General features: G+C 38.9%; 1 protein-coding gene across 2 annotated transcripts in view; it reads left to right on the plus strand.

Moving 5' to 3' along the window:
- XPO7 (exportin 7) overlaps positions 1 to 22,701 on the plus strand; it is an 86,136-nt gene that overhangs the window by 28,102 nt on the left and 35,333 nt on the right. For both annotated transcript variants that reach the window (XM_082624802.1, XM_082624803.1), the window contains exon 2: positions 18,497 to 18,643. In XM_082624802.1, the coding sequence (XP_082480928.1) occupies positions 18,497 to 18,643 (147 nt within the window). The remainder of the gene's footprint in view (positions 1 to 18,496; positions 18,644 to 22,701) is intronic.

Below are 22,701 nucleotides of genomic sequence, written 5' to 3' on the forward strand. Positions count from 1 at the left end.
AGCCTTTTTAAAAACTGTTCTACCTCTCAGTGTCTTCAAGTCTCACTCTCACTTATTGTTCGGTTCTAAACTTTCCTGAGCACCGTTGATTATTTTTGGTAGGGAAATACGGGTAGCACTTGTAGTTTATTGCAGTTTGGGAAATCTTAAGTTTCTGAAGAAACACAGTTATGAGCACTTTGCTTTTAACCTAATTACCAAAGTAGGAACAGGTGGAAGTTCCAGAATATATTTTTAAGATCATTTTTACTGGGATCTAGGTTCGGTTTGAGGTTTTAAAAAAAAAAAAGACGGCTTCTCTGGTGGCGCAGTGGTTGAGAGTCCGCCTGCCGATGCAGGGGACGCGGGTTCGTGCCCCGGTCCGGGAAGATCCCACATGCCGCAGAGTGGCTGGGCCCGTGAGCCATGGCCGCTGAGCCTGTGTGTCCGGAGCCTGTGCTCCGCAACGGGAGAGGCCACAACAGTGAGAGACCCGCGTACCGCAAAAAAATAAAAAAAAAGCAAACATATTAGGTAGGTAGGTTTGTTTTTGACTTAGTTCACAGCCCTACCCTGAAATATTTCAGAATCCAGTGGGCTGAATGGACCTAAAATTATTTCATTTCCTTACAAGTAGTTTCTTTAATCTTATTTGTTTCACAGGCTTTTAAGGACATTTTCAAAGAAACACTTGTCCGAAGATTTAATTATCATTAGTACCATTCATCGAAGGAATATATCATGTTCCTAAATTATATGAGCTGATTTTTGTTCTCCTAAAGAGAAGAGTAAATTGTTCTCCCCATCAAATAAGTAAAATTTGTTAGTGAGGTTATGTTGAGAAGTTTAGCTTACATGTCTCTTTCTGGGATTATTTCTATGTTTTCATTTCAGCTGCTGGATCGTCAGTTTATTTCATGTTATCTTGATCAGTTTGCAAATGTTACATGGACTTTCTTTGGCTGAATTCAATTTGAAGTATCTTGCAATATACCATTGTTAATTTCAAAAACAGCATTAGAAGGATGAATTAAATATATTACATATAGTATATACACATTTATCCCTATTTCTTTTTCAGTACTCTTTCTTTAACTCCTAAAATTTACATTTACCTTTTACTTTTTTAAAAATGAGAATAACTTCCAATGGGATTTTAATATTCTGCCTTACATTTTTATAGAAAATGAGACACGTATTAATGTATAGCACAGGGATTAACACATAACCGGTACCCAGAAAAATGATAGTCTTTCCCTTTGAGGACTTCATGTATATCGTCTTATTCATAGCGAATCCTTGTGAAGAGTCATAAGTAGATGTGCTTACCTCTTTGGTCAACTCCCTCCCTTTCTAAATGTGTTATTTCATTTTTTCACCTATGAGACCTACCTTAACTACCCTATTGCATGCTGCATCCTGCCCCCATCCCCATATATACTCTCTTATTCGTCACCTTGTTCTGTTTTTTTCCCGTAGTATTTACCACCTTCTAACATACCCTATAATTCATTCATTCTGTTTATTATGATTTGTCTTCCCTCACTGTAATGTCAGCTCCGAGAGGGCAGGTGTCTTTGTTTTTTCACTGATATGTTTCAAGCATTTAGAGTGGTGCTCAGATATTTGTTGTCAAATGAATGCCCCTGTTTCCTATATGGTGGAATAGAGACCTTCAAGACTTAGGGAACTTTCAGTGTCACATAAGTAATCTAAAGCAGAGCTGCACATAAAACCACCAACTAAATGTAGATACAGTGAACAGAGTAGAGGTTACTAGAAAGGAGGTCAGGGTGAGGAGGGCAAAATGAGTAAAGGGAATCAACTGTATGGTGATGGGTGGAAACTAAGTTTGTGGTGAGCACGCTGTAGGGTATACAGAAGTAGAAATATAATGTATACATGAAACTTACATAACGTTATAACTCACTGTTACTTCAATAAAAAATAAATCTTAAAAAAACCAATTATTCATATCTTTATATGCTATTTCACACACACACGCATGCACACCACCAGTTAAAACCATCCTTTCTTTTCATTGTCCGCCATTCTGTCTATTTAGTTAAAACATTGATGCAGCTTGTCAGTATCTGGTCACACTTGGAGAAGCCTGTAACCATATAGGTGTGTTATCAGCTGTTTTGTTATTGAGGGTCTCCAGCTACTGCTGATGTTTTTTCAGAGCCTCATGTTGTCAGCCCAGTATTTTTGGAAAATTACTTTTAAGGAGTATGGTATTTGTGGTACTAGAACTTAGAGTAAGGTCGTATATTAATTATGAGTATAGTTAAATATGAGTACTGTGGTTATGTTGACTGTGAAAGAAAAGATCCTGTGCTGTTTAAACAGTGGGAATCCCTACTGGGATGATGGAGACATCATAGTTAAAGATAGGAGTGATTATCAACCTAACCCAGTCTCAACAAATTTAAGTAAAGATCATCCAGTACCATCCCTACATTGTTAGAAAGTTCCTCCTTGGTATTAGCGACCTGTTTAGCAGATGTCTCTTCTCTTCTAGAATATCAAGTGCATTTGGCCTCTTTCTTTTCTAAGAATTTAACTCAGGATGTGAGAGATGGTAAAATACCTGTAGTCATTTCTTACACGTTTGTGAATGAAGACATTAGGGCTGTTCAAAAGTAACTTTATTGGTATGTTGCACACACTAGTTTTTTGCTGTTGCACGTTTTGTTAGTTGCATATGTGGCAACAAATCTGCTAAAATTTACTGTAAACTCTGTTCTTTGGGTGGTGGTGTGCTTTTTTTAAAAAATGAAGACAAGCGCATGATTAAGCTGAAGGAACTTACAGAGAAGATATTTTCGATTGTCAACGTGCACCAGAATTGTATTCCTATTTTTGAAGGAGGGCAGAACACCAGAGATACTGTATAAAATAGAAGGCTCATAAGGCAAAGCAAGTTACATTTTGCTGACCTTTCCCATATAGACATATTTTTGAGTGGTGAGGGATGATTTAGATGAGTAACAGCAAGTTATTTAAACATGAGCATTACTTTGAAATGACCGTATAAATCTAACTTTTGAAGATTTTTCCTGTATACATCCTCTAGCAGAAGAGTATTTTATACCAGATAGATACAGTATGGATTCTAATTTATATCTTCAGAGAACCACTGTCAATTACATCATCTCTGAATGATAGTGTTATAATGCCTATATATTAAACTAGAGAATTTTAACCGTTTTATTGCCCTGTCCAGTGGACCAGCAGGGTGAAAGCTAAGATATGAAATGGCATGTTTTATTATAGAACACTGGTTAGTAAACTAGACAATATTACGATAAAATCTGGGGAAGAAGAGTAGGAATTTTTATAAATTGACATATTAGATTTGTTTTTAATGGACTGTATTTTGTAATATACTTTACTTTTTAGAGCAGTTTTAAGTTTACAGAAAAAGTGAGTGGACTGTGCAGAGTTCCCATATACCTCCTTATCCTCAAGACAGTTTCCTCTGTTACTAACATCTTGCATTCCTGTGCTGTATTACGATTGATGCGCCAGGACTGGTACATTATTGTTGTACCGACTGAAGTACACTCTGTGTTGTATGTTCTGTGGGTTTTGACACATGTGTAAGGGCATGTATTCATCCTTAAACTATCATACAGAGTAGTTTCTCTTCCCTAAACATCCTCTGGGCTCTTCATCCCTTCTTCCCCTTCCAACTCTTGGCACCCACTGTTCTTTTTGCTGTTTCTGTAGTTTTGCCTTTTCCAGAAATGTGCATGGTTGGAATCATACAGTATGTAGCCTTTTCAGAGTGGCTTCTTTCACTTAGTAATAATGCATTTAAGGTTCCTCCATGTCTTTTTGCAGCTTGATAGCTCATTTCTTTTTAGCAATGGTTAATATCCCATTTTCTGGATGGACCACAGTTTATTTTTCCATGCACCTGTTGAAGGACATCTTGGTTGCTTCCAAGCATTGGCAGTTCTGAATAAACTTGCTGTGAACACTCATGAGCAGGGTTTTGTCTGTAGACGTAAGTTTTCAACTCATTTGGGTAAATACCAAGCAGCTCAATTGCTGGATGCTGTGGTAAGAGTATGTTTAGTTTTGTAAGAAACTGCCAAACTGTCATACCAAGTGGCTGTACCATTTTGCATTCCCATCAGCAATGAGTTGAGAGTTCCTGTTGCTCCACATCCTCGCCAGTAATTGGTGTTTTCAGTGTTTTGTTTTTTAGCCATTCTCTTAGGTGTACTGTAGTATCTCACTGTTGAGATTTGTTTCTTTTGTTTGTTTGTTTGTTTGTTTTGTTGTGTTTTTTTGTGGTACGCGGGCCTCTCACTGTTGTGGCCTCTCCCGTTGCAGAGCACAGGCTCAGGACGCACAGGCTCAGCGGCCATGGCTCACGGGCCCAGCCGCTCCGCGGCATGTGGGATCTTCCCGGACCGGGGCACGAACCTGTGTCCCCTGAATCGGCAGGTGGACTCTCAACCACTGCGCCACCAGGGAAGCCCTCACTGTTGTTTTAATTTGCATTTCCCTGATAATGTACAATGTTAAGCATCTTTTCATATGCTTATTTGCCATCTACTTTGGTGAGGTGTCTGTTCAGATCCTTTGCCAGATTTTTTTTTTTTTAATTTTATTTTATTTTATTTTTTTGCTTTATAACAAATTTAATCAGTTATACATATACATATGTTTCCATATCCCCTCCCTTTTGCGTCTCCCTCCCACCCTCCCTATCCCACCCCTCCAGGCAGTCACAAAGTATCGAGCTGATCTCCCTGTGCTATGCGGCTGCTTCCCACTAGCTATCTACCTCACGTTTGGTAGTGTATATATGTCCATGCCGCTCTTTCACTTTGTCACAGCTTACCCTTCCCCCTCCCCATATCCTCAAGTCCATTCTCTAGTAGGTCTGTGTCTTTATTCCTGTCTTACCCCTATGTTCTTCATGACATTTTTTTTTCTTAAATTCCATATATATGTGTTAGCATACAGTATTTGTCTTTCTCTTTCTGACTTACTTCACTCTGTATGACAGACTCTAGGTCTATCCACCTCATTACAAATAGCTCAATTTCATTTCTTTTTATGGCTGAGTAATATTCCATTGTATATATGTGCCACATCTTCTTTATCCATTCATCCGATGATGGACACTTAGGTTGTTTCCATCTCCGGGCTATTGTAAATAGGGCTGCTATGAACATTTTGGTACATGTCTCTTTTTGAATTATGGTTTCCTCAGGGTATATGCCCAGTAGTGGGATTGCTGGGTCATATGGTAGTTCTATTTGTAGTTTTTTAAGGAACCTCCATACCGTTCTCCATAGCGGCTGTACCAATTCACATTCCCACCAGCAGTGCAAGAGTGTTCCCTTTTTTCCACACCCTCTCCAGCATTTATTGTTTCTAGATTTTTTGATGATGGCCATTCTGACTGGTGTGAGATGATATCTCATGGTAGTTTTGATTTGCATTTCTCTAATGAGTAAAGATGTTGAGCATCCTTTCCTTTGCCAGATTTTTAATTGGGTTGTTACTGTAGAGTTTTAAGAGTTCTTTGTATATTTTGGATACCAATCTTTTCTCAGATTTATGTTTTGCAAAGACTGCCTACCAGTCTGGCTGGTCTTTTCATTCTCTTAAGCAAATTAAATTCTGTTTGTAACTGCAATTCCTATCAGCCATGGAAACTGAAAGAACTAGTAACATTAAAAGAAGGGAGGAGGGACTTCCCTGGTGGTGCAGTGGTTGAGAGTCCACCTGCCGATTCAGGGGACACGGGTTCGAGCCCTGGTCGGGGAAGATCCCACATGCCGCGGAGCAGCTAAGCCCGTGCACCACAACTACTGAGCCTGTGCTCTAGAGCCCGTGAGCCACAACTACTGAGCCCACGTGCTGCAATTACTGAAACCCTCACACCTAGAGCCTGTGCTCTGCAACAAGAGAAGCCACCACAATGAGAAGCCCATGCACCACAATGAAAAGTAGCCCCCGCTCACCACAACTAGAGAAAGCCCACGCGCAGGAACAAAGACCCAACGCAGCCAGAAATAAATAAATTAAAAAAAAAAAAAGAATGGGGGAAACCCTAAGATTCCTGAAGTTGTTTGAATACTCTCCCAGCCAGTTGCATTTATTTGGCTGTGCTATTAATAAAACAAGTATAGTGCTTGAACCTGAAATTCTTTTTATTTAGTCATCGGAAAACATAGTCATGAAGCTTAATGATTGGGGGCATCAGATAACTGATGATTGTGTGCCTGATCACTTTCTTTGCTCTGTTATATGTATTTAATGGCACTTCTGATATTTTAATATGATTCTGCATAAAATATCCCCAGTACTCTAAAGTTTGGATCTTGTACCGTATTGATATTAAGAACATAAAATTGAAATAATAAATACACACTGACCCAACAGTATCCCTCTACAGTGTAGCTTAAATGGTAAAGAACTCAAAGACAAATAGCTCTTGGAAACAGGACTAAATGAAGTGAAAGACTATACAACTCTCCCATTTTGGTCCCTTTAATACTTAACCAATAAGCCATCACTTTCTGACCTTTAGAAGTCACTTGTTTGACCATACTTGCTATGTGGTAAAGAAAAAAAAAATTACTAAATTTGTAAGGAAAAATATATTATCAGTAGACAGTGTCATTCCAATTGAAGTTGTTAGAGATGTGATTTAACACTCTTAACAAGAGTATTGAACTATTACAGGATTTTTCTCCCTGCATAGACCTGCTTTTAAAATTGAGGTTTTAGGGAAATGATAATGTAGCAGAAAAGCTTATTTACAAGTATGATTGTTTCAGACTGCAAATTTGGGTTCCCACATGGCTGGGTGTTGGCTTCCTTTTCTGAGGTGATCTACTTGGCCTTCATAATCTACTCTCTTACTCAGCCATTTTCATAGCAAAGTACATTGTTTTGGTCTTTTAATACTGTCAGCATGGCAAAATCAAGTCCCATAAAAGGCATCTGAGAGACAAACAGCCTTTTTTATAAAGGAAGTGAAGGTGGCAAGAACCAAGTATGTTCTTTTTTTTTTTTTCGTACTGGAACTCCATTTATAAATCATAGGATGCAAAGTTTTTGTGCCTGAAGTCTATTACAGCTTTTAAATGCTGTAAGTAACCATACTGTGCAGTATTCATTTCAAAGCTATCTTTTATGTTGCACAACTGCCTTTGTCCTTGGAATGTTAGTTTAAAATGATTTCATAGCTCTATAAAAAAACTTGCCAAAGTTTAATGGAGAATGCTTACTTTGTCAGTTAAGGGCTTTTCTGTGAGCTAAACTTCAACATGGATTTAGGTGAAATCGTCTTCACATGAGAATTCTGTCCTCAATGGCAGCAGGGATCTTGGTGATGACGTCCTCAGCATGACTTGTCCCTTGAGCCACTTTGCTTGATTAAGGCCTCGTTGCTCTCCATGGGTAGCTCAGTTGTCATCCTAGTATCTCCCTTCACCATCCTCCCAGAATTCCCTCGATATCACTCTCCGGTGTTGGAGTTCCCATTTGCTGCACTCCATGCTTATACCTTTTTATGGTATTACTCTTATTTTGGTGTGATGCACATTCTTTTAATAGAAGAATGGGTGATAAATTCTTGTGGCCTTAGGTGCCTGAGATAGCTTTGTTCTGCCCTCCCACTTGATTACTTGTTTAACTAGGTAAACATTCTGTGTTGATCCTTTCCCTTCAGAATCTTGCAGACATTGTTCTGTTGGCTTGTGGCTGAGTGTTGCTTTTGTGCTGCCCAGAGCCATCTGATTCATGATCATTTATGTGTTTACCTGGCTTGGGTTTTGGTTTTGGTTTTGGTTTTGGTTTTTGTTCCCATCACCCATCTCCCCACCCGCCTGGGCAGCTTATAGAATCTTCTTTTTGTCCTCAGGTTTCTCAGATTTCACAGCAATGTGCCTTGGGAATGGCTTGATTTTCATTTATTATGCTGGGCTTTGGTAGACCCTTTCCTTCTGGCAACTGATGTTCTTCAGCTCTAGGAAGTTTCCTTGAATTATTTTGTTGATATTTTCCTCTCCTTCTCTATTCTCTGTTCTCTCTCTCTGGAACTCCGGTTAATTAGATGTTGGACCTCCAGAACCTGGCCTCTGATTTTTATCTTTGCTGTCTTATTTTCCATCTCAGTTCTTTTGCTCTATTTTCTGAGAGACTTTATTTTCCAGACCTCTGATGGAATATTTTGTCTCTGCTATTATATTATTAATTTCTAAGATCTCTTTTTTATGTTCCTTGAATGTTTCTTTTTTAGAGCACCCTGTTCTTATTCCACAGTTGCAGTATGTTTTCTCTCTTGGGTGAGCTTGATAATATTTTTGTCTTTTTTACTCCCTGTATCTTTTTTCCTTTTTTCAAGTTTCCTTCTCCCTGCATGGTCTCTGTTTGTTCCAGGTTGCCTTTTATGTGTTTGTTTTGATTGCTATTGTTAAAAGAGAAACTGAGGCATGTTAAAAATTTTAAGAGCTTATTTGAGCAAAAATCGATTCCAATCAGGCAGCATCCAATCTAGCAAATAGAAAGGTCCGAGGAGCTGTACAAAATAAAAGACTTTAGGTGGGAAAGGAGTGGGAACAAGGGAGTCACACTAAGCAAAAAAGCACGTTAGTTATTGCAGAGTTGCTTTCCTTTAGGGGATGGCAGGGGTCTATCAGGCAGGTTACCTAACTAGTGCTAATCAGGCAATTCCTGATTGACTGGTTTAAGATTCCATTTCTGGGAGAGCCGAAACTATAATTTAGTCTCTTTTTTTGACCAACCATAAACAATTCCATTTTAGGCCTGTTCTGTTTTTTAACACTATCTTCCATGTTAAAGGCTTTCTTCACATTTCTGGTAATCCTTGATTATTTCCTCATAATCAAGATTGAGAGACTACAAAGCTGACTGGAAGCTCTAAATGTGGAAGTGAGGCTTGTCTGCTTGAGGCATCACAGTACGGTAATCCAATTGTGTCTTTTGTTGGGTAACCCCCATATCAGTGTATCTTTAGGTATTTCCTTTGTGACTAATGAGATTCTCAGGGGAAGATTTTCCAAACTCCTGCCGAGGGAGTACAGTTTGGACACAGGCATTTCTGGGTGGAAGGAGCCCAGTAAGGGAAGGCTCAGCAGCATTTGATGTGTATGTGGCTGCTATTCGACCTGTAAACTGTCTGGTGCCCATGTCGTCAAAGGTGCTTTTGACTGGCTTGGTGTCCCCCAGTCCAGAGGAAGAGGGGCAGTTATTCAGAGGCATCGAGTAAGGGAAGGTATCTGGGAATCTTAACTTCTCAAAAACACTTTTACGCTGTTCTTCCTTGCTTCGGCCACCCCACTTCACCTTAACATCTGAGCATGGAGTGTAAATCAGGTTGGCTTTCAGGTTTTTTTCACCACTGGCAAGATATTTGGCTTTCTTGAATCGGTTAAGTCAGCTACTGCTGATTTTTCTATATTCCAAAATTTTGCAGCTGTTGTCCTGTCTCCTGTCATAATCCTTGTGGGATTATGATTTTTTTTTAATCCCTTTAGTGTTATTTTAGTTGGGTTTGGGAAAGGAACAAGATTAGATATGTTGTCAGTCTGCCATTTTAATCCAAACCCCTTTAGAAGCTTTTTAAGAGTTTATGCAAGACATTTTTATGAAACTTCTACTGTGTGCCAAACACTCTTGTCCTTTCCATGCAGTGTGTGCGTTAGTGCTCATTTACTAAAATCACAGTACCTAAATAGTATAACTGGCCACTTAAACAAACATTTGAGTCATCTGCAAGAGTTTGAGGGCTACAGTTATGTAAGTTAATAAATACCTCTCTTTGAACAAATGCCTATAACAATGGTAATGTAGTTCTGTTTCTGTGGGGAAATATGTACTGAATACCACCCAGTACTGGAAATGGGTGGAAATACAACTGATCCTCATTATTTATGGTAGTTTGTTCTGTAAAGTCGCTGAGAACACTGAATTAGCAAATACTGAACCCTTTCTCCTATCGGATATATAGGGTTAAGTTCCTGCCAACCTCTGGTCACATTTTCATCAGGCAACCTATAACCTTGTTTTATTTGTATTTCTATTTACAGACACCTTTTTAACACACCTGAATGAAGCTTATCTAACACGTTTTTTCACACAGCCTTCTTGAGCTTAGGAGCACTAGGCAGCACTGCAGCACTGTGCTTGGGGCCACTTTAAATGGCAAAATCAGCAACAAAGAGCACAAAACTGCAAAAACTACGTGGCATTAAATAAACTACAAAAAGGACACTTATACTCTCATTGTTTGCAGTATGAGAGCTGAAGCAAGAACACAAAGCATTGCCTTGTTCCACCTCAGCTGGGAACATGTGTGTCTGGCCACTCAAAATTTTCACCATTCTTTGCGTGTCCACAAATGACTGCACAATTGCTGAGAGTTTTGATTTGGGGATTACAAATAAATTTTAGCAGGTAGGTAAATTTGCAAATAGGGGACCCATAAACAATAAGGGTCAATTGTATATCCTGTCCCCTAGCCCTGCAGGGAAAGGTATTTATAACCCCTCTAGAAGAAACTGCAGCTTTTATATGCATTTATGCATGTGCTTAAAAAAGCTGTTGTTCTCCAGCTGTTAGTAGCCAGTGTATGCCATATGAGCAAGTAATAAACGCAGTAATTAAGTTTACATAACTTACCTCATTGACTTTTACATTGATTTGTGAAATAGATATTATTTCTACTTAAAAGAAATGAAAACTAGTTTGAAAGATTTGAGTAACTTATTCACACTCCCACAGCTAGTAAATAGGGGAGTGGGGATTTGCCTGACATCTGAGGTCTTAACTCAGATTGTACTGAACCTCCACTCCAAAAGGATCCTTGTTCCTGCTGCTAGGTCACGGGAGTTGTCTGTGAGTTAGAGGGATGTGTGGGAGTGTTCACCTGATTTTTTTTTTTTTTTTTTTTTTTTTTTTTTTGCTTTATGCGGGCCTCGCACTGCTGTGGCCTCTCCCGTTGCGGAACACAGGCTCCGGACACGCAGGCTCAGTGGCCATGGCTCACGGGCCCAGCCGCTCCGCGGCATGTGGGATCCTCCCGGACCGGCGCACGAACCCGTGTCCCCTGCATCCGCAGGCGGACTCTCAACCACTGCGACACCAGGGAAGCCCCCACCTGATTTATTTTTTGTTGAATTCTCTCTTTTAAAAATATTTGCCTGATTGTTTTCATGATCTTTTCAATTTGCTTACTTTTAAATCTGATTTACTTGTATAATTAAAAAGTATAGAATTTAGGGGCTTCCCTGGTGGCACAGTGGTTGAGAGTCCACCTGCTGATTCAGGGGACGCGGGTTCGTGTCCCGGTCCGGGAAGATCCCACATGCCGCGGAGCGGCTGGGCCCGTGAGCCACGGCCGCTGAGCCTGCGCGTCCGGAGCCTGTGCTCCGCAACGGGAGAGGCCACAGCAGTGAGAGGCCCGCGTACCGCAAAAAAAAAAAAAAAAGTATAGAGTTTAGAACTGGGAGTATCTTTGTTAAATAACATAATAAAATCGACTTACTTTACCCATGAGAAAACTGAAGCTCTAGGAAATAAACTTGCCCAAAGTCACACCATTAGTTACTAAGACCAGTATCCACATTGCTTAACTCTCAAGCTAATTCTTTGCCTAAGCTTTATGTAGCCCCGTGTACTCAATAGATTGTTTTAACCAAGTTTGATAAAGAGTTAGTACCCAAAGTTAAGTCAAAATCTATTGTAATACGACATGCTCACTACTTTTAACTTTGACATCCAGGAGTGAACCACTGATATGAGACAAAACTGCATTACAGCAGGTGGAGAAAACTCCGCTGTCTACAGGGGCCAGACGCTTAGGAACTGAGTCAACGAGAGAGAGCCTGCCCCCTGGGAAGCACTGTGCTCTTACTGTCATTTGATTAGTGACACTTGAAAATGCAGGTCCAGTGTAATCAGATCTTCTAATTTTTCACGGGAAGCTAGAAAACCAGATATCATTATGAAATATTGGCAACTATGTCAGACTTTAAAACCACGCTGTAAGACAAAAAACAAAAATGTCTGTGGGCCAGTTTGAGGCTACCAGTTTGAAACCTGTGCTTTAGAGGATTCGGCTTATACTGCAGCTTTCATTTCTCTGCACCATTAGTGACTATGAGAAGGAACCAAAACTGGGTTCTAGTGACATGTTAAATGGAAACTCTTGAGTTAAATTTATAAGTCAATAAGCCAGGCACAGTTAGTCTGGCTGTTTACCTCATGAAATAATTTGTTTACACGTGTTTTGGCTATGTGTTACCCACAGTGCAAACATCATATGTGTTTATTACAAGTTAGGATTAATACGCATTTTGAAGTTAAGTGTAGAATTTTGCAGTCTCATATGTTAGCAGACTTGCTCTCCTTATCTAATGCACGCAAGGCTCTGGCACTGCATTATCACCTGCTGAAAATACGTATTTTATCTTGCTTTACGACAGTAGACATTACATAGCATCTGCAGCCAAAAAGCTTTACTCACCCTCTTAGTACCCTCAGAAATAGAATGTCCCCACATGCATCCAAAAATCTTACCTTATTTATTTCCTGAGCAAATAATGGGAGTTACAGTTTTAAAAGCAGGAATTGGTGTAAAACGAAAGCATTCTAAACCTAATGTGCAATTGTCAGTTATTGATGAACTTCTTTTCCATTAGTATCAGGAAGAAAGAGATGAGAGTAAATACCTGAAGAATTTGGGGAGAACTGTGTCATCCTTCCGTCTTTTTTAAAAACTTATTGAAGTATAACATACTTATAGAAAAATACACAAATTATAAATGTACAACTCAAATGAATTTTCTCAAAATGGATGTGCCTCTGTAATCAGCACCCAAATTAAGCAATGACACATTTATCCCTATTACTATTGATGGACATTTGGCTTTCACGTTTGGGAACTATTACATTTAGTGCTGCCATGCACATTCCTATACAGGTGTTTTGGTGAACTTAGCACGTATCTCTGTTGGGTATATACATAGGAGTGGAATAGCTGGGTCATAGGATATTTATATGCTTAGCTTTAACAGATCCTGCCAGTTTTCCAGTGTGTTTGAACCAATTCCGACTCCACTGGCACTGTGTGACAGTTCCAGCATCCTAACCAGTGCTGGATGTTGGCCTTTTCATTTTAGTCATTCTAATGGATATCTCCTTGTGGTTTGGATTTACATTTCCTGATGATTATCGAGTTGAGCACCTTTCACTTATTGGCCCTTTGGATATTCTCTTGTAAAGTACAGATTCAGGTCTTTTGCACTGGCTTTTATAAACTTTTTTTTTTTGACTTTTTAAAAATAAATAGTCTGCCTATATAAATGTTCTCATTCAAAAAATGAGAATATCCCCCCCCCCAATTGACTCCACTGCAGTTGCTAACATCTTAGAGATCTGCTGATATATGTATAAAACTAAAATGGCTTTGGCCAAGATTGCCTTCTACATAACTTTATAAACAAGAAGAAACCTTGCGTGGCATGTTCTTTTCAGCCCATTTAAACTATCAGCATTTATTATTAGTAAGACAGAACAAAATAAAAGTAGTAATAAACACAGACATAACTTTTTAAAACTTCAGCTATTAGAATATATTGCCTTTTTGGTTTCATGGATTTGTTTTATGAATTCTGATTGGAAACAATCAGCTGTTAATTAGTAATATATTACTAATTAGAGGAGTTAATTTAGAAAAAGAAGGTAGCTTAAATTTTTCCTTTTAAAAAATATTTATCTATATAATTGTTGGGGTTTTTTTCTGCTTACAAGTAATATCTGGTTGTGGTCAAAAATTTTAAAGTTATGGAAATACATGATAGAAATTAAAAGTCTCCCATAACCTAAGTTCCCAGAGATAATTGTTGCTGTGTTTTCATCCAGATTTTCCTGTATGAATTTGCTAACATATATCACAAATGATATACTCTACATACTGTTTTGCCACTTGCTTTTTTTAAATTAGAGTATAGTTGATTTACACTGTTGTGTTAGTTTCTGCTATACAGCAAAGTGAATCAGTTATACATATACATATATCCACTCTTTTTTAGATTCTTTTCCCACATCGGTCATTACAGAGTACTGAGTAGAGTTCCCTGTGCTATACAGTAGGTCCTTATTAGTTATCTATTTTATATATAATAGTGTGTATATGTCAATCCCAATCTCTCACTTTTATCCCCTCTACTTTCCCCCCGGTAACCCTAAGTTTGTTTTTTACATCTGTCACTGTATTTCTGTTTTGTAAATAAGTTCATTTGTACCATTTTTTTAGATTCCACATATAAGCGATATCATATGATATTTGTCTTTCTCTGCTACTTGCTTTTTTATACATATAAATTTATTTATTTTTAATTTATTTTTGGCTGTGTTGGGTCTTCGTTGCTGCACACTGGCTTTCTCAAGTTGCGGCGAGCAGAGGCTACTCTTCATTGCGGTGCGTGGGCTTCTCATTGCTGTGGCTTCTCTTGTTGCGGAGCATGGGCTCTAGGCGTGCAGGCTTCAGGAGTTGTGGCACGTGGGCTCAATAGTTGTGGCTTGCGGGCTCTCGAGCGGAGGCTCGGTAGTTGTGGCGCATGGGCTTTGTTGCTCCGCAGCATGTGGGATCTTCTGGGACCAGGGCTCGAACCCGTGTCCCCTGCATTGACAGTCGGATGCTTAACCACTACACCCACCACTTGCTTTTTTAACCTAACAATAGTTGTCACTGGATTTTTAGGAGTTTTAAAAAACATTATCTATGATAATTGGATATTCATTATTGACAATAGGAACGCCTTACTGAATAGATAAAAAATAAATTTTAATTAGTATATCAGTTTTATTAGCCTTATACACCTCTTAAATCGTTCATTTTCTGGCAGGTTCAGTATGCATCTTTTAATTTACCCAACACGGTTTTTTCTGAATACACAGAAAAATTCCAACTAAGGAAGATCTAAATTAATAGAGTTTATGAACAGGTTGGAAGTGGCTTGATTTTTCAGCAATTCTTTTTATATTTCAGGCATCCTAATCATGAAAATTCAGCTACCAAATTGATAATTCTGACTATATATTCTTCATGAGAACTTCTCTGGATTGAACCTGTACTTTTCACTTTGTAATAGGGTGGTGCTTCTGATCATTTCAGGTGGTTTGGGTGGCTGTCAAATCAAGGATGTACTTTGTAGAGAACCTAGTCATCCAAGGGTTATGCTTGTTTTCTAGTTCACTACTGAGCATTATTGGGAATGTCATCATATCCTTCCTAAAAGCGAGTATCCTGGTGTCTGATTGGAAATCTCCAAGTGGATTTTTTTTTTCCAAGCAGTGAGGCTAAGAGTATATACTGTCGGGCTTTTTAAAGCAATATGTGACAAATTAAAATAAATTCCAAGGTATTCTGCTTTTTGGTGTAGTATAACATCTAATGCAGAAACAAAGTCTTCATTTTCCTGTAATGTACAGGCAACTCTTCAGCTAAATCATTAAATTCTGAGGTCTGTAGTCTCAACTGGTTGCGCCTTATATTGAAATGAGAATAATTGAGCTGCATTTTCTCTATCCAGACTTAAAAAACTGTATAAAATAACGTTGTTGCTAAATATTAAGGAAGATATATTCATTTAATACCTTCATGGTAACTACTGTTGGTGAAATCCAGGTGGTTTAGGTTTGGAGGTTTGACTGTCTTGAGTTTCTTGTACTAAAGTAGTGCTTTGCTAGTTGAAGATCACTTTCCAGTTTTGTTAAGTATTTCACCCAGGCATGCTTTTATGTTCCAGTGGGACCAGATGGACGTTTCTCTGTGGATTATCAATTTGGCAGCCTCAGGAATAGAAAATAGACATTCTTCTCTGGAGGCTCTTCTGTGACTGAACCGGCATCGTGTAATAGATGTCCTTATTAAGAACTGGTTGAATGGAAGAAGGGACTGCGTCAAAGGGGAAACACGGTGGTGTGTTTGCTGCTAAATGTGAAATAACTAGTTTCAACGGCTAATCAAACATTGTAGGATAAATTGTTTTATTCTGGGTCCCCAAAAAAGGTGATTCAAAGTAATCCAGTAGATTTGCTTTCGAAACATTAGGATCCAAGAGAACAGAAATGTAAATGTCTCATTCCCCTCTCCTTCGATGCGTAGTACCGGCAACCCAAATAAAATGACTTGGTTTTTAGATGTTTTCACTAGTTGTTTGGGAAAACAAGATTGTTTCCCATTTGTCCTTCTGGAAACAAAGAAATAGAGCTTCGGTTCTCCAAACTGTTTGTGTAAATGGTCAAATTACTCTTTTGTTTTTTAAACGGTCTTGTTTCCTGAGCTGAGAACTCATTACCAGACTTACCCTGCAGCATGTTTTTGTCTGCTAAATTAAAGCAAATCAAAACAAAGCAACAACCAAAAAGCCCACCATAACCTGCATGTAGGTTTTTAGCAGTAAGGAACTACCGGTGACAGATGCTTAGCCATCATCTTGTGAACAACTTTGTTGTAATAAACACAAACAAGAGTTGCACTGGGGGAGCTACAGAACTGATTGATGAGACTTCAAGGAGAGTCATTATACCTTAAGCAGCCTGACTCTTTAGGGAGTGTCTGTTGAGGATATTGGGAAGCTCTCAATAGTAGTGCGTGGTAGCTGTGGAGGTTAGGAGGCTGCTGCTGCTCCCTGACACCTAATACCAGATTTTATAGCTATCTTTCAGTTTCAGTTAGGGTATCTTTCTGTTGATGTCCTCTGTGTTACCTATTTTGAAAATAATTTGTGCCCTTTTAAGTTAGTCATTTCATGGGGGGGGAGGGGGGAACCAGCCTGCTGGGTTGAAACAAAAACGTTGTGAAAGAGATTTAATCCCTTGCTTAGGAATGTGGGGATTTATAATTAAACTGATTCACTGGATGTTTGGCCAGTACTGGCAGGCGTAACACTGACTTTCACATGTGTTTTATGGAATAAATGTAGTTAATTAGCCTTATTCTCTATTCCTTGTATTTATATGCTGTATGAAAAAATCAGCTATTGCTTATAGAACTTTCATTACTTGAGATCTGGCTTTGCAAGTACAGTTTTCTCTGTGCTTTTGAATTGAGGAGGGTATTAAGGGGGACCTCTGGAAGTCAGAGAGGGACAGATTAAACAAGAGCCTAATCAGAGTCCCAAGATGTTTTGAAGGGTGGTTTGTTTATCTTGTTTTGGAGTGGAGGTGGGCGGTTTGTAGAGGGCTCCCTGAAGTGAGACTGATGATCTTAGTGGGTCAGTATTTGTCTTTCTTGTTTTCTTTAGGTTAATGTTTGAAATCTATTAATCAGATTGAATAAAATAGGTATCCTGCCCTAAGGGCTTTACTACTTAGTAGAAAAGCTGCGATTTATAAAGCCACAGCATAATGAAATAAAGTGATAATGAAAAGCCTTGGGCAGACTGTGTAATGTATTTTAGGGTATTTACACAGGTTGGTTTGTCTAATTATTATTATTATTATTTTTGTTCTTGTCAGAATTGTCTTTTCTAATAGTAGGATCCTTCAAACTACTTAAACCAGATCTTGTTCGCTGCTGTAGAAAATAGGCTCAGAATTTCTTCGTAAAGTCCAGACTGGCCCTTTGAAAACTAGCAGATGTTTGCCCTTCTCTCTAGTCAGTGAAAGGCGACAGTCACGTGAACCCTTACACATTCCTTTCCTCTTTGCTTTTGAACACATTAAGTGGAGGTGGATTTGCATCCCTTTGGGGTTTGGACCAAAGCACATACCCATCTCCTTCCTGCCTCCCTGGAACTGGTTCAAGATTTGGAGAGAAGGGTTTGTTTGGGGGCGTTTCCCATGTCTTATCTCTGAGCACATGCTAGGGTTAAATTTATTTTGACCCTGCGTTTTAAATTTGGATCCAAAGCAAGAGTTTAAAGTGCAACAGAAGAGAATCGCTGAACTTTAGACATGAGGGATCCGGGGAGGAAGGTACGTACTTGCATTCGGAAGCTTTCTCATAGATGTTGGCCATCGTTGTGCATACACATAACTGTAAACTGATAACTACTAGGCAAAGGGAGAATGCTTAAACGTGTGTAAAGATCTGTGTGATGCTTACATGGTGTGTTTATGTGCTTAATTTTACAGCGATGACTCTAGTATTCATAATCTTGAAATGGATGGCGGAGCAAGTAAATTCTGAATTTTTATTTGAAAACTTTTTGGAAAAGCTTAGGATGGGTATCTGCAAGGAAAAAAATATGTCATTTGTGATTGATCTTTAAGGGAATGACTGAAAAAGTATATAGATATTTTAGGCATTCTATCATTTTGTTTTCTAAAGCATCAAATAAAGAAGGCTGTAAATGGTTTTTATTGAAGGTCACCCAGATTCTCTTCCATGTTGAGAAGCAAGTCTGTCTTCATTGATTATTATTTATCTTTATCCAGTCATTTCGAGCACAGTACCTTGTGTATATAGTAGGCTCGACTGATTTCTTTTTTGACTGATCTTTTCCAGAGCCTGGCCCAACTAGAGAATCTGTGCAAACAGCTGTATGAAACAACAGATACAACCACTCGACTCCAGGCAGAGAAAGCCTTGGTTGAATTCACCAACAGCCCTGATTGCCTGAGCAAGTGCCAGCTACTCCTCGAAAGAGGAAGTGTACGTAAGATTTGAAAAATCCTAAAGGGTAATAGGTTTAGGAAAATATATTCTGGTTCTGAGTTTAGGGGTGGATTGGGATAACTTCTGTTCCTTGATTTTTCTAGGTACCTCTGCCTTGTTAATTTCACTTTAAAAAAGTACCAGAACTGCCAGGTTGGCAAAAAAGACCTTACAGACTCATCAGGGAACATCTCATTGAGTGTATATTTTTGTCCTGTAATTTTTCGTCTTGAATCAAATTTCTGGGACTCTTTTTCTGTTTTTTACACTTAAGTACCACTTCGTATCCTTTACAAAGAAGACAGGGTTGTATATAATTGACATTTCTTATCCACAAAGTTCATGTCACCTTGTAAGATCCCTAGTCTTCTCTGTTTTTCCTCCCCTGTACCACAGTTGCTTCTTGTCTTAGAAGTGTAGGGGAAGAAATTACCTCGACAGTGAAAATTACAGGAAGTTACAGTTTTTAAAATGGAATTAGAACCTCTTCCAGCTTAAAAATGGCATTAGAACCTCTTCCAGCTTAAAAATGGCATGCAGAGCTTCCCTGGTGGCGCAGTGGTTGAGAGTCCGCCTGCCGATGCAGGGGACACGGGTTCGTGCCCCGGTCCAGGAAGATGCCACATACCACAGAGAGGCGGGGCCCATGAGCCATGGCCGCTGAGCTTGCGCGTCCAGAGCCTGTGCTCCACAACGGGAGAGGCCACAACAGAGGCCCGCGTACCGCAAAAAAAAAAAAAAAAATGGCATGCAATGATCAATAATGCTTTTAATGAGACATGACTTGATTCAGTTAATATTTTTGGCAAGATGGAGGTCTTAGGAAGGGTAAGCATCCAATCAGGGTATCATGAAAGGGCATCAAGACAGTTAGAATCCCAGCTAGACCTGGAGCCAGCACTCTGCTGAAGACTAAAAGGAAATGTGAAAAGGAGGAAAGCAGTTAATTTGTTGAGAGTATAGAATTCTAGATGACTTCATTTTTGAATTTGCATTAGTAGTGTTACAGAATTTATGCAGTAAACTGAACAAATTATAGTTGGCTAAATAATATCCTTTAGTAGCTGAGGGAGCTAACTCTTCCCAAGCGTACAAGATTACAGTCATGGTCAGAGACTGTGTAGGGCTCTGTTCTATTTTCAGATTTTTTTGTATTTCTTTTCAATCCCTTGGTTCTAGGATTGATCCACTTGGATTTGTACTGTGGGAGATGCACAGCTAGCTCTCATTTGACTCCCACTGGAGCCCCACAGTGTCATTTGTGACTCTGTTAACTCCAGTTCCTCATGTTGTCAGTCAACAGGCTGGAATAAAACAGGGTTGGTGCAATACTGAAAACACTTAATTATAGTGGGTTCTTCCTTTTTAATCTCAATTGACTTCTTAGTGACTTAGCAGATTTATTGGAATTATATGCAGAAACCATTCACATGTTATATAGTGTATAGATATACACTATGTTCTATAGTTATAGTAGCCTCTCTTGCATTATTAGTGATTTGACACACCTGCTTTAGTCAGTTTAAACCATGTTCAAGGGTGTTGAATAAAAATCACATGTCATACACCATGATCAAGTGGGGTTTATTCCAGGAATGCAAGGATTCTTCAATATATGCAAATCAATCAACGTGATACACCATATTAACAAATTGAAGGAGAAAAACCATATGATCATCTCAATAGATGCAGAGAAAGCTTTCAACACCCATTTATGATAAAAACCCTGCAGAAAGTAGGCATAGAGGGAGCTTTCCTCAACATAATAAAGGCCATATATGACAAACCCACAGCCAACATCGTCCTCAATGGTGAAAAACTGAAACCATTTCCACTAAGATCAGGAACAAGACAAGGTTGCCCACTCTCACCACTCTTATTCAACATAGTTTTGGAAGTTTTAGCCACAGCAATCAGAAGAAAAGGAAATAAAAGGAATCCAAATTGGAAAACAAGAAGTAAAACTGTCACTGATTGCAGATGACATGATACTATACATAGAGAATCCTAAAGATGCTACCAGAAAACTACTAGAGCAAATCAATGAATTTGGTAAAGTAGCAGGATACAAAATTAATGCACAGAAATCTCTGGCATTCCTATACACTAATGATGAAAAATCTGAAAGAGAAATCAAGAAAACACTCCCATTTACCATTGCAACAAAAAGAATAAAATATCTAGGAATAAACCTACCTAAGGAGACAAAAGACCTGTATGCAGAAAATTATAAGACACTGATGAAAGAAATTAAAGATGATACAAATAGATGGAGAGATATACCATGTTCTTGGATTGGAAGAATCAACATTGTGAAAATGACTCTACTACCCAAAACAATCTATAGATTCAATGCAATCCCTATCAAACTACCATTGGCATTTTTCACAGAACTAGAACAAAAAATTTCACAATTTGTATGGAAACACAAAAGACCCCGAATAGCCAAAGCAATCTTGAGAACGAAAAACGCAGCTGGAGGAATCAGGCTCCCTGACTTCAGACTATACTACAAAGCTACAGTAATCAAGACAGTATGGTACTGGCACAGAAACAGAAATATAGATCAATGGAACAGGATAGAAAGCCCAGAGATAAACCCACACACATATGGTCACCTTATCTTTGATAAAGGAGGCAGGAATGTACAGTGGAGAAAGGACAGCCTCTTCAATAAGTGGTGCTGGGAAAACTGGACAGCTACATGTAAAAGTATGAGATTAGATCACTCTCTAACACCATACACAAAAATAAGCTCAAAATGGATTAAAGACCTAAATGTAAGGCCAGACACTATCAAACTCTTAGAGGAAGACATAGGCAGAACACTCTATGACATAAATCACAGCAAGATCCTTTTGGACCCACCTCCTAGAGAAATGGAAATAAAAACAAAGATAAACAAATGGGACCTAATGAAACTTCAAAGCTTTTGCACAGCAAAGGAAACCATAAACAAGACCAAAAGACAGCCCTCAGAATGGGAGAAAATATTTGCAAATGAAGCAACTGACAAAGGATTAATCTCCAAAATTTATAAGCAGCTCATGCAGCTCAATAACAAAAAAACAAACAACCCAATCCAAAAATGGGCAGAAGACCTAAATAGACATTTCTCCAAAGAAGATATACAGATTGCCAACAAACACATGAAAGAATGCTCAACATCATTAATCATTAGAGAAATGCAAATCAAAACTACAATGGGATATCATCTCACACCAGTCAGAATGGCCATCATCAAAAAATCTAGAAACAATAAATGCTGGAGAGGGTGTGGAGAAAAGGGAACCCTCTTGCACTGTTGGTGGGAATGTGAATTGGTACAGCCACTATGGAGAACAGTATGGAGGTGCCTTAAAAAACTACAAATAGAACTACCATATGACCCAGCAATCCCACTACTGGGCATATACCCTGAGAAAACCATAATTCAAAAAGAGTCATGTACCAAAATGTTCATTGCAGCTCTATTTACAATAGCCCGGAGGTGGAAACAACCTAAGTGTCCATCATCGGATGAATGGATAAAGAAGATGTGGCACATATATACAATGGAATATTACTCGGCCATAAAAGGAAACAAAATTGAGCTATTTGTAATGAGGTGGATAGACCTAGAGTCTGTCATACAGAGTGAAGTAAGTCAGAAAGAGAAAGACAAATATCGTATGCTAACACATATATATGGAATTTAAGAAAAAAAAATATCATGAAGAACCTAGGGATAATACAGGAATAAAGACACAGACCTACTAGAGAATGGACTTGAGGATATGGGGAGCGGGAAGGGTAAGATGTGACAAAGCGAGAGAGAGGCATGGACATATATACACTACCAAACGTAAGGTAGATAGCTAGTGGGAAGCAGCTGCATAGCACAGGGAGATCAGCTCGGTGCTTTGTGACCGCCTGGGGGAGTGGGATAGGGAGGGTGGGGGGGAGGGAGACGCAAGAGGGAAGAGATATGGGCACATATGTATATGTATAACTGATTCACTTTGTTATAAAGCAGAAACTAACACACCATTGCAAAGCAATTATACTCCAAAAAA

The sequence above is a fragment of the Mesoplodon mirus genome (genome assembly GCF_964341445.2).
Source record: "Mesoplodon mirus genome assembly, chromosome: 1".
Classification (NCBI taxonomy): domain Eukaryota; kingdom Metazoa; phylum Chordata; class Mammalia; order Artiodactyla; family Ziphiidae; genus Mesoplodon; species Mesoplodon mirus.